Here is a 12,832-nt window from a genome sequence, read left to right as displayed (position 1 = left end):
CTGAGTTGACTGCAGCTGAGTGATTTAATGAAAAAGCAGTGCATTCCTAGATTTTACTGGGTGTTATATTGCATTACTGGGTTTTATCAGGTGCGATATTTCAAGATATAGTATGGTATCCTGTCATAGCCCTGGGGAGACATTCTCTTGTGCGAGTTAGAGGTCTGAGCAGCCACTTCCAAAGGGAGGCATCAGGAGAGCTGAAGTGTGAGGAGCCATTTTTGAAAGAGCAAATCAAGTTTGCATTGCTATGTTTACCCAGACAGGCTTGGCCTATGCCACAGGAGGCTGGTTACAGGATCTCCTGCAGGCTGCAGTGCTTTTCTTACTCATGTGCAGTATATTCCCTGGTAATGCTTCTATAGAATAATGGTCTCCTCATCTTCCTTAAACAGTAGTGCAAGGAACCACTAGAGACTTTGAAAGCATTCATTGGAAAACCATCTCAGTCTGTTACCATTTTTTGTAATTAGTTGTTTATTATGCACTGCATATTAGTGGAAGTGGGAAGCAGAACTACTGTCACAGCCATATTATCTCCTAGCCTGACACGTGCCTGACCCTTCAGATAAGGGTGCATGTTTTTGCTAAAACTGACATTTGAAACCTTGAGTTGTGTAAGAAAAGACTTTCAGTAAAGCCTCCAGCTCCTGCTATCCAAGTTACTTCTTAATGAGATCTTAACTTCATTTTACCCAAGCTTTCCTGTTACACTGTGAGCTGTGTGGTTATATGTCAGGACCAAACTATCTTACTTGTCAGGTACTTAACTGAACAACTAAGTGAGTATTTTTTTTTGTTAGGTTCATCTGCTGGTGGACTCTTGGGTAGTGGATTTAGTCAGAAGACTGCTCCATCTCAGAAGCTAGGAAATCAGTGGCAGAAATCCTCCAAACCACAAACTACTTCATGGCAGTCCCAGACTAAGTCCAGCACACCAGCTAAGCCCAACTACACAGTAAACTTCAGTGTTATTGGGGGACGAGAAGAAAGAGGAGTCAGAGCCCCAAGCTTTGGTAAGTTTTTTGAATGTGTATTATTTATAATGTCCCATGTGAAATTAGTTGGGTGTGCTGTTACCTGCAGAAGCTCTTCTACCTTCATATTTTTCTTCACATTTAAGTTGTGTCTGATAGAAAACAGAAAAACACTTGCCAAATCTGGTATCCTGCCTTTCCAAACCTATCCCAGTACATAACAGACAAGCTGATGATAGCAAAGGTGTACACGAGTTTGGGCATAAAGTCTCAAGGCTGTAATTACTCACCCACATGGGAACTAGTTTAGTATCAGTGAGTTTAGAAAGGTAAATTTGATCCATCTGAGGAGAGATGGTTGATAATGTTGCTTCAGGTTAGTCTGTTTGTGATACAAAGATAAAGGGATACACTGTTTTTCCTAACTGAAGAAGAGTAGCTTGTCTTGAGAAAGACAAGGTAAAATTACTGAAAATTCTTGTGCTTGAAAGAGACATGGGGACCGGACCAGGTGGAATCATACAGTTCTTTAATGTATTCCAACTGAGTAGGCAAACCTGGAGTTATAGGGTTAGGCTTGGTCTCTTCTGTATGAACTTTATTGGAAAATTTTATTTTCTGGTGTGTTGATATTAGGATTGTTCTTCCCTTAAACTGACATATAAGTGAACAGCAGGTACTTTTTTAAGTTGGAATTATTCTGTTGGTCTATATCTGGAAAAAAGTGTCAGGATGCAGAGGCAATGAGTGTAGGTTGCAGCACAGGAAAATCTGTAGAACAAGGCAAAAAAATCAATTGGCATGATGAAATGCTGAAACAGGTTGTTGTAATTCCTCTTGCTTAAAAACAGATGGACTTCAGCTGGACAGAGGCCCAACAAATGTACCTGGTTGTCCCTGCTTTGAATGGGGATTGGACTAGACAACATCCAGAGGCCTTTTCAGAGTTCTCTGAAATTTGTTGGTTATGTAATGAATATTCATGTTGGTATTTTATCAGGTCATTATTCTGGATAAGTTTCAACATGCTTAGGTGTTGACTACGTGCTTTCAATGATACTGTTGAGTATATGGTTACTTGAAAAACTGCTGCGTGGCATTTGAAACTAACTTACTATGGAAAAATGGAGTAATTTCCAAAATTGTAGATAGATGTGCATTCCCTCAAATCTACTCCATTTTTCTAATTTTCTTCTTTTCTAAGAAGTATGACATGCAAGTATTAGGCAGAGGTTAGCATGTTAGGTTGTCTGCTCTGCTGGACTGAAAGTTTGTTAGTGATCCCTTTTATTTTTATCCTTTTTAGTTTTGTGGCTTTTGGCGTCACTGAAGGATATTTATCATGGCAGTGATAAATGCCATCCAGGTGTATCTAAGGGCAATATATTTCCCCTGTTAATGTATTCTCCAGTGAGACTTCTCATTTAATGTTTTTTCTCTTTTCATAGGTCAAAAGCCAAAAGTTTCAGAAAATGACTTTGAGGATCTCTTATCTAATCAAGGATTTTCAGCAAAATCTGATAAAAAGGGACCAAAGACAATTGCTGAGATGAGAAAACAAGAGATGTCTAAAGATATGGACCCCTTGAAACTCAAGGTTTGTTTAACAGTGATTTTAATTCAAGTGAAGATCTGATCTTATGCTTAGAACTGCTGATAACAGAGCAGAAGGATACAATGGCCAACAGAGAAACTAAAGGCTCATGGTTTAGAAAATATGGATGTAGCTGATAATACAAAAATACACCTTAAAAATTAATAGCTGTCTTCAGGGTGATCATGTACTTTCATTTTCTGATTAACAAGTGCTGCCGCTGTCCTAAGAAATTGCTAGAAGGTGCAGTTCCAGAGACAGGATGTATAACTAGTCTGGGATATGTTCCTTGTTGTTCAGATTTTTTTGACCCGTTAGTCATTGATAACTTCACATATTAATACACTTCCAGATTTTTAGTCTTCATGGTGCTTCAGAAAAGTTAGTAAATGAGCTTTGAAGGAATGCTGAAATTTGTTTTCACAAAGTGTCCTTTCTGAAGAGAGAGTGCGCCGACACATTTTAACAGAAATTACCACAAATGGAAATAAGTACAGATATTTAGTTACCATTCTCACTGGTGATAGTAAGGGTTCAATGGAAACACTGTATCCCTATGTATTGGCTTGAATATTTCTGTTTAAGTCTGAGCAACATCCCCCTATTGACTTTGGGGACATCTCAAAGAGCACTTTTGTCTATGCACTTCTGCAGGTTGCTTAAGTAAACGTGAATTACTACTAGACACTATCTGTTGTACAAAGCTTATAATGGAAGTTTTAAAATATATTTACGCTTTTGTACAAATCAAATAATAACTTGTCTGTGGGCCCTGACAGGGATAAGATTAATATAACATATGTTTTTAACCATTTCTCTTGCAATGACTGAATTTCTGCAGTAAACTAGTAACAATGAGCTAGTCTCCAGTGATAGATGCAAAGTATCCCTTTTTGCGTGGCTAAGGCAGTTGAATTTGGAGACTGAGTGCAATAGGACAGCTGCACTTGAGTCATGATTATATGGTCTTGCCTAGAGTGAAGATTGTGTCTATGGAGTCTGAGAATGCTTACAGTGCTGCATTCAGTTCTATATATTCTGATTTTCCCAGATTCTTGAATGGATTGAAGGAAAGGAGAGAAATATCAGAGCATTAATATCCACTCTACATACAGTGCTTTGGGAAGGGGAAAATAAGTGGAAACCAGTCAGCATGGCAGATTTAGTAACTCCTGAACAAGTAAAGAAGTACTACAGGAAAGCAGTGCTTGTGGTTCATCCTGATAAGGTGAGTGTTTTCCTCTGATCTTCTTTATTATAGGAGGAATGCAAACTGCTTTTACCATACCATACAGGTTACTGTCAAATGCCTTGCTTCACAATCAGCACCCTAGATGTTCTTCACTGTGCTTCCATTGTCTTCTGGATATGGTGTCCTACTGCATTCCGGTAGTACAGGGTTATTCTTGTTGTCCTGTCACAGCAGAGAATTCAACAGAGAAGGGTTAACAAATGAAAGATCCAGTGAGGGCTGTACTGAGCACCAGAGTCAATCATGCTGGGTTCTGACTGACAGATGGCAGATTTAATGCTGATTAGTGGAATCTGTTTCATTTCTGTGATCTGATACTTCAAGTCTTTTAGAACTAGTGTGGAGACTCAGAGGCTGCCACAGCAAAACTGGTAGGAAAAACCTGCTGAACCATTTACTAAACCATTTTTACTAAAAAAAGAAAACTTAGTAGAATAAACGAGTTATCAGATGAAAAATATGTAATGAGTATTACATTGCATCTGTCTTTTTTAAAATGCTTAATGCATCCCAATGTATCAAGATAACTTCTTGTTCTGAGCTCTTGTATTAGATAGAAAGAGAAGCACTGGATATACCTGGTTTGAATTTTCAGGTTTGCATTCTCTGGTGGTTTAGGGAGCAAGTCTAAATCCTATGTTGTCTTGTGTCCATAACAAACATGATAATTTTTGATTTTTTAGTTTCCCCTCTCCTTCAGGGTTCTTGGGTATGTGACTTCTTCCACCTTTGTGGTGGTTTTTAGGTGTTATCTGTAAGGCCCTTAATGCATCAGTGTCAGAACACAGCTCTGTTAAGGGCATATTTGTCTTCCTTGTTGTTTTATTTTGCCACTTACCTGTTATGCGTTGATAAAGTACTGCAGGTGCCAAAAGCTAAGCAGCAGGAGAAGGGGAAGAATCCTGGAGGGGGCTCTGGGGCTTATCTTTTTATTGGAGAGAACCATCTTTTGGGACTGGATTTTTGGACTTTATTAACCACAAGCGTTGGGTTGTGTTGGCCCAGAGTCAGGGCAGCTGTGAAATGGGCAGGGAATCAGGAGTATCCTTGAGTATGGAAGCAAACACACAGGAAGAGCTAGGCCAGTCATGCTGAGTCTTAGTGCCATTTACAACCAGCAACAGATTTTTTTCCAGGGAATTTCATTCAAAAGAAGTTGTCTTAAAGAGGACTCAGATTTTATCCCTGTAGACTACTGCAAGATCTTTCAGGAAGCAATTCCAAAAATTGCTTAATTTTATCAGTAAATAATAGTACGTGAAACTATTTATGAAAAGAACAGCTTTGAAAATTGTTTTTAGCTAAATTTTAATTACTTATGAATTGAACTGAAAGCTTGAAAGTAACACAAGGAAACCAAGGATTTGGATTTATTTAAAAAATACTCATGGATAAGGTTAGAGAGAGTTCTCTGTAAAATTATATTCACAGAGCAGTCTGTAGCTGTTGAATAAGACAGCAAATATGAAAGGGATGGGATCTTTTCTAAAGACCCAATTTCTAATGCTTTTGTGCTTATGATGCATTCTCTTTGTTTCCAGGCCACGGGACAGCCCTACGAGCAATATGCCAAAATGATCTTCATGGAATTGAATGATGCATGGTCAGAGTTTGAAAACCAGGGATCGAAGTCCCTTTTCTGAAACTTCACCTTTCACAGAACTGCTTCCAGGAACTGGAGCTGATCGTTGTTATGACTTTATTGCGCCTGAGATTTATGAAGCGCTTTTCCACGATTTCAGCACAGTTTCTAGTTATGCACTTAAATGTGGGGATGTATTTTGTAAGATGTAGAGTACAAAGCATTACATAGATGCATTAAGAAAAAAGCTGCTGAAGAAATCACAATCTATTGAAGAAATCACAGGGAGTAAAGATTTCTCTTCAGTTTTGTATAAGAAAAATAGAATTTGAATGAAGCTAAGTAATAAGTGATAGGCTAGTATTAGTTATAAATCATTCCAACTTAAATGATCTTTGCTGTACCTCTACCGTCCCAAATTTGTCTGTTACTTTGAGTAGTTTTGTGATTCAATTTTGATATTTGGTGCCTGTCGCATTCTTCAAAGTGCTTTAGTTAGCAGCAGTGAATTTGCTTGGCTTATCCCAAACCTAAGGGTGTATATTTTCTTCTTTATTTTATATAATCAATCTGTTAATCATTCTGTAAATAATGTTTTCTGGTAATATCTTTACAATAGAGTAACAGTTGTTTAGCCAAAAAGACAGCACATGTGAGAAAGTCAGACAGGGTTGTTCTTGATTTTTTTTTTCTTTTCACTTTTTTTTTTTTTAGCATATCATGAATCTAAAAAGAAATTTTGACTCTGAGGTCTGCATGTTCCTGCTGTTTTGTTTATTTATTGCAGTAGTCTGACCTGTGCTTATTTTCCTAGTTCTTTAAATGGTGTCTTTTGTTTCTGAGTTCTGTGGAACGTTCCTTTCATTGCACTTCAAATACTCTGATAGAAACAATTTTACTCTGAAACTTGAAGCGTAAACACAAACCTTTTAACTGTACTTTGATTTGTCTGAGTATTAAATCACTCATTTTCATCTGGTGAGCATTTAAAGTGCTTTAACAAACATTTTGTTGCATGTTTGAACTTGTGTATTTTTGAGATATGCGTGGCATCAGTGCATGAGAAAACATGGTGTGTCTTGGTGTACTGCTGATTTTCTGCTCACCTATTTCCATGCGCTGCGTAGTGCAAGATGAGTAGAGACACAGCTTGGTAACAAAACTTACCATGTTTTCTCATTCCCTGTTCAGAAGGCATTTTTTCACTAGTGCTGGGGTGGATGATGCAAACAACTAATGACTGTTATACTCTGTGTAATAACAAAATGCAATTTTCATATCAAGTTTGAAAATGTTGAAAATTAGCTATTAAATCTTCAGCAGCAGTCTCCTGAAACTGGACAGTTGGGCATTCAAGGGGATATTTTGACCACTTGCCTTTTTATACATTTTGCATGCTTAACTGAGAGGGAAGCCGTATTATTAGCAGAGGTAACTGTTCAGCTGAGCAACATCTGAACAGGAAACATGAGATGCTAATGCCACCTGAAAGGTGCATTGGATGAGATTTTCCACTGCTGCACCAGCCCAAGAGCTGGTGGGTTAGAGGCTGCTGAACACTCGCAATGTCTAGTCTCTAGCTCTGATATAACACAGTTACTTATTAACCTCTGATCAAAGGTTTTGTTTGTGTATATTTGCATATATATTTAGCTGCTGTGATTTTTCTTTTTTTTTTTTAAGATGAAGCTGGGATCAGTTATGAATCAGGAAGGTTATATATTATTCATAGCTGCTGTTGTATTTCAGTTACTGCTTTGAAGCAGTCTTAAATCTCAGTAGATTTCTTTATAAATGTATGTAACTTGCTGTCTGATTTAAAGTAAGAGTTAATCTTTTTTCCTTTGGATACTTCATTAATTCCTTGTGTATGTGTTCTGCAACCATGGAAATTAAAGGCTTCTGCTGGTAGGATAGGTTTGTGGGAGACCTTTTTACAGTTCTAGGGCAAATGTTATCTAGGAATAGGTTTCAAAAGACAAACACAGATATATATGACTTTGACTGTAGTGCTATATACAATTGAGAGATAAAGCATTTCTAAGGGGGCTGCTTAGAATAAGGAAGGACTGCTTTAAAAACCCATGTTCATTCAGCATGTATAGGCAACTTATTTTAAAGCATACATTTTTAATTGCTCTTTTCTTGAAATATATGTTTAAAAATTAAAACACGAAAATTGGGAGGAAAATATCTTCCTCTGCTTTGTGTATTTGGTAGCATTTTCTGGATGATGTCTACATTAAGCTTTTTAAAATTTCTCTACTCTTGCTTGCAAAATTTTCTTGGAACACCAGAGAAGAACCTTAGATGTGATTTTAAGTTAGCAGGGAAAACATGAGTGCAGGTATTTTACCTGGAACTGAAGATCTCTTGAAATTAGCTCTCTCTTTTAAAAATTACGGAAATTCAGGAAGTTTGGCTGTGGATTCTTCCAAGAGCCATTACATAATTACTGAAACTTCAGTTGGGTTGACAGAGCTGCTCAGCTTATTTTATGGCTTAGTCAGCTCTCGTTCTGTGGGGGAACTGGCTGATTTATCTGCCCTGCTCCTTTCTATGTAATTCAATTTTGCTGCTAAGAATCTGGGAGAAGCTTGGTTTGGGAAACTGATAAATCTTGACAATGAAACTATTTTGGGTGGGATGTTTCGATTTTGGTTTTGTTTTTTGTAATTGTGTCATTTCTCTGTGTTACGTACAAGAATGTGCAAACAATGGGGACTTCATTAAGGTTCTGTAAGCAAACTGTTATTTGGAAATTAAAAAAAGTTCAAGTGGTGAATATGAACATAATAAATGGAAGTTTTGTTTTCTGTGCAACACAAAGCAGCATGATGACCACCAAAGGTGTTTCTTAGTGTAAGGTGTATATATTAAGTACAAGAACCTGGGAAGAGAGAAGTTAAAGTATATTTCATATAAATGTTATTGAGAATTAATGTTGCTTTTATACGAGATGGTAATTTGGAAGAAAAAAGTCCACCACTTTTATGAATGCATCTTAAAACAGTAATAAAGAATGGTAGACAATCTGGGAATTAGGGCTTTTCAACCTTTTGACTTGTACTTGGTCGTTAATTGTCTGTCTGCTGTATGAACTAGGAGTGCACTCAAATGAGAACACACATATTTCACTGTAGTTGTATTCTTAGTGTCCACAAATTGAAAAGCTTTTATAGAGCAGGCTTCAGAAAAAAATGATTAATCAGAGACTTAGCTGGATTCTCTCTTTGCTTAAAATGTTTATTTTCCATTCATGTTAATTGTTCATTGCACAGTTAAGTTTTGAAATGTTGAAGCCACAACCTGAAAGCTGAACTTTATATTTGCTTCTGCTGGCTGTGAAGCTTGAAGGTGAGGTCACCAGGTGTTACCTGCAGGTTGATACTCTGCATGCATGCATGCATGTGCTCCAAGGATATGCATGAGGCACTTGAGGTTCTCTTATGAAGCACCTCCTTGACTCTTGCAGCAAGTCATGGCACCTGCTGGCCTGTGTTGGTTGTTCCTCTGTCTTGTAGCAACATCTGACTAATGTCATATATTGTTTGCAGCCTACCAGGGCTCACTTTACAAAACTAAGTAGGCTGAGATGGTTAGTGCAAGAAAAAGAAAACAGCACAAGATAGATTAAAGGAAGAGTAGAGAAAAACACCAGGGCTCTAAAGTACATCTGAAATTCTGAAATATTGTTTTCTAATTCTCTCTCCACTGACCTATTGCTACCTACCTCTGCTAAAAACAGGTGTAGACTAGCAGAGAGAATCTGGTTTGGTTTGCAGCCTCCTTTCCATCCCTTTTAGAACACTGGTGACTGACTGTAACAAGTTGGAGTACCAAGTCCTTAGCTTCCCCCCAAAGTTCATATAAAGCAGGTTTTTACAATGTTTGGGCAGGTTTCCACTAGTTTTTTTTAAATTACAAATTACTTGTGTTACATTGCTGTTGGATCTGGATTCCAGCAAAATAACTTTTAAAACAGAGATCTGTGAAGGAGAATTGGTGTTAAGAGTGTGTGGCTGGAGTCTGCCTAATAGAAGCAAGTGATGTATTTTAACTGGAACGAAGTCAGTTGGTGTCTTCAACCTCAGGCTTGCCTTTTTGGTGTTTCCTAGTGCTGTCAGAGTTCCTTAGGAGCAGCAAAGAGTGTTTGTGGTTAATTAGACATAAAGCCTGGAAGGAAAACTTCCTCAGCATGGTTAGTTGGGTCAAGTTCAGCTATTTTGCTAATTAGTGGTAGCTTCTCCATCAAGTACAGAACAGAAAACCTCCAGAAGTGCTGATGAAGTACATTTTCTTGGAACGGTGGCAGAGTCCTTGGTGTTGTACTTGTGAGGGTAATTAGTGCTCATGAAAAATGCCTCGTTTACCTTCATTGGTAGTTCTGGACAATTCCTCCCATTTTATCTTGCCAAGCACAGAGCAACAGTTGGTTTGTGAAAGCTTCATGCACAAGGTCAATTTTTTGCACAAACCAAAGCAAAGGAGTTTGAGCATTCCAGAAATCTCATCAGGCCTTTGGGGCTGCTGAGTTCTGTGCGCCATTCCACTTCCCGAGGCCAGACTGTGGTTTTCCCAGCAGTGCCAGTGTGTTTGCATACTCACTGGCCTCTGCACTCACTGCTGCTCACAGAAGTGTTTTCAGGAATAACATAAATGTGGAAACCTTTTTGCTCCTTAGCTGTGTCCTTAATTGTCTAACAATTGCAATGTAACAGCTGCTTTGTAAATAAGTTCAAATTAATCTTGTATGACTCAGTTGACATTTTCTGTCAAGAACTTGCAGGTAATTGACCTGCAAAAGCTGTAAAAGGAATGTATAATTTCCCACCCTTTGAGCCTGTCCCTGGTGCAGAGCAGCTCTTGCACCCAGAAGCTCGATGATGAGGAGCTGAGCTCTGGTTCTGAACTTGATGAATCTTGCAATGCTTGCTTACTCTCTCTTTGGGTGAGCTTATTGTGGACTGCAGCTTAGACTGCATTAAGCTTCCAACATATGCTCCAAAAATATGAATTCAGTACTTTTTATGAAGGATTCGTGTTGTCATAGAAGCTTTTATTACCAAAAGGGGATTAAGAGGCATTGTGGGAGCTCCCAGAACTCTAGTCGAATGTACTGTATATTTGCAATGTAGATTTCTAGAAGTGATTGTCATCTCTCATAAGGTCTTGGCTTGCTCTGAGGTCCTTATTGTATCTACCTGTAGTTGTGATTGTACTTTCAATATCTGTGTTTTTTTCTGATTTGGAGTGTGTAGAAGGACAGAATAGACACTCAATTCCTGGTTTTGCCATCTTTCAGGAAATGCAATGTAATGTGTAATTTTGCTACTAGTGAAATGAAACTTATACCTGTATGTATATAAGGTAAAATAGTCAAATTAAGCCTTGTTTAAAAGTAGATTTAATGTTTAGTACAATGTCCTTGAACAGAATATTTTGCTTTGAAATGTATTACAATTTAACCAGTGATCAATTAAAACAAACAAAATAACTTTGTCTATTTCCTTCTTTACCGAGAGAGAAACGGCCTGAACACCTGAAGTATTTCCACTGTGTCTTCCAGAACAGTATGCAAATGTTAGAGAAGTGATTCTCGTTGTATTCAGGTTGACTGAACGTGTTAGGAGCTGAGTGGCTCTTGAGAAGTGTCTCTTCTGCTGGAGAGGTTCGCTGCACTGTGCCCTGGGGTTTGGCAGCTGCATTTTCCAGTTGCAGTGTTGGTTTGAGGGGGTTCTTGCACAGGAGCTGCTGCAGTGCTTTTCCATTGCCCAAGGGAAGCGCTGGCCTAAGTGTGTAGCAGTGATCAAAAGGGAAGAGAACAGGAGCACATGGACAGGACTGAGGCAGGAGAGGGGAATATGAGCAGCCTGTAGGGATGGTGGAGGGACACATCTGGTAATGAAGAACTGCAGATGGCAGGAATCTGAGGGAATGTGGCATGGCAAAGGGTGAGCTTCTGCTGGGAGCATACTGACAAGGTGCCCAGAAGCATCTTGACTTCATACTCTGCAACAAGAATGGGCCAGCAGGATCTTTCATAGGTGGGAACAAGCCACTCGGTGACATTGAGAAAGTTTCTTTAAAAGTTAAAACCATAAAAGTATAGGAATACCACTGGTGCTCCCCAAGGAGAAGGGTAAACATTGGAGGAAATAAGAGAATGGACAGGCATGACCAAATTATCCAGTAACGTTTTTCATATTCTGCTTACTACTTTGAATAATCTGATGGGTTTACAAGACTTTATGATAGATTACTCAGTGCCAAAATGCTTAAAGACCTTTCTCCTTGTATCACTTACAAAACATGCTACAACTTCTGCTGCTAATCAGTTTATTCCAAACATGCAAAGTTGCTGAAAATGTATTGATACCTACTTCTGGTCCTTCACCTCTGCAGCAAAGGAGGATAATGTTAGTCAAGTGCATCTTTCTATGCCGTATGCAAGGCTTCTGGCTACTCTGATGCGAGTTTAGAAAGACTTGAGTTGGGAGAACACAGCAAATAGAAATCCTGAAGAGTCAACCTACCAAGCATCAGTAATTACACCAGGTAAGCAGAATGCATTACAAAGAGTTAGCATGGCCACAAATTCAATATCAAGCAAAGCACACAAAAGAAAGTGAATGAGGATTAAAAGAAGGCAGCAGAAATGTTCTGTGAACTGTAGTGTGCAGAGCAGCCTGTAGCAATCAAAGCCTTCCAAGTCTGCAATTGTAGATACCTGACCTGGTTACTGTAATGCTGGAGAGGATATGATTTTTGCCCTGCCTCAGCACTGCCTCTCTTATGAGGTAAGAGAAAGACTTCTGGTAGATTTTTGGGCAAAAACACTGAAAATGGGAAAATGAAGCATGTAGGTAGGTGAAGACTTGATCTAGAAGGATCCCTTCTAGTACAAACTTACAAGGAACTCCTCATCCTTAATTGGTAAAGCTGCTGGCTGTTCTCCTGGAGTGGCTTCAGCTCCTAGTCAAAGCTCTGGACACACACACAAAATAGTGGCTGTGAAGTTTTCTGGGATAAAATGGTGCTGGCAGACCCAGCCATTATTAACTGGTGAACTGCAGTGCTTGTTTCTTTGTGCATGGCTCTGGTGAGGAGCAGGACAGCACAACTGCTCTGCAGGAGATGGGATTGTCAGTGCACTGCAGCTCTGACCACGTGCAATGTGTCCAGCGTGCTTCTAACGTGCCAGAAGAAATGTGAAGAAAGCTCATCCAGCTTGCTCAGGAAGCTGATTTAAATTACAAGCCTTGGTTTGCATTGCAGGGATGTTGCTGTGTGTGCTGTGAAGCACTGAGTGTTCCATAAGGGTTGAATTTGGTACTCCTGCTGGGTCTGCTCCTCTCCTGATCCCTGCTAGCCTAGTACTGTCAGTCTCATTATGAAGTTCCAAAACACTGCTGACAGCATTCCTA

General features: G+C 38.9%; 1 protein-coding gene across 2 annotated transcripts in view; it reads left to right on the top strand.

Annotated features, from left to right (window-relative positions):
* Nucleotides 1-9,260, top strand: part of GAK (cyclin G associated kinase) — a 67,177-nt gene extending 57,917 nt beyond the window's left edge. For both annotated transcript variants that reach the window (XM_058043481.1, XM_058043480.1), the window contains exons 25-28: nt 804-1,016; nt 2,426-2,574; nt 3,623-3,799; nt 5,365-9,260. In XM_058043481.1, coding sequence (XP_057899464.1) covers nt 804-1,016; nt 2,426-2,574; nt 3,623-3,799; nt 5,365-5,466 — 641 coding nt within the window. In that variant the 3' untranslated portion in view covers nt 5,467-9,260. The remainder of the gene's footprint in view (nt 1-803; nt 1,017-2,425; nt 2,575-3,622; nt 3,800-5,364) is intronic.
* Nucleotides 9,261-12,832: the final 3,572 nt, after the last annotated feature.

This window comes from Melospiza georgiana, chromosome Z (genome assembly GCF_028018845.1).
Source record: "Melospiza georgiana isolate bMelGeo1 chromosome Z, bMelGeo1.pri, whole genome shotgun sequence".
NCBI lineage: Eukaryota > Metazoa > Chordata > Aves > Passeriformes > Passerellidae > Melospiza > Melospiza georgiana.
This window is presented reverse-complemented; position numbering and strand designations above follow the sequence as displayed.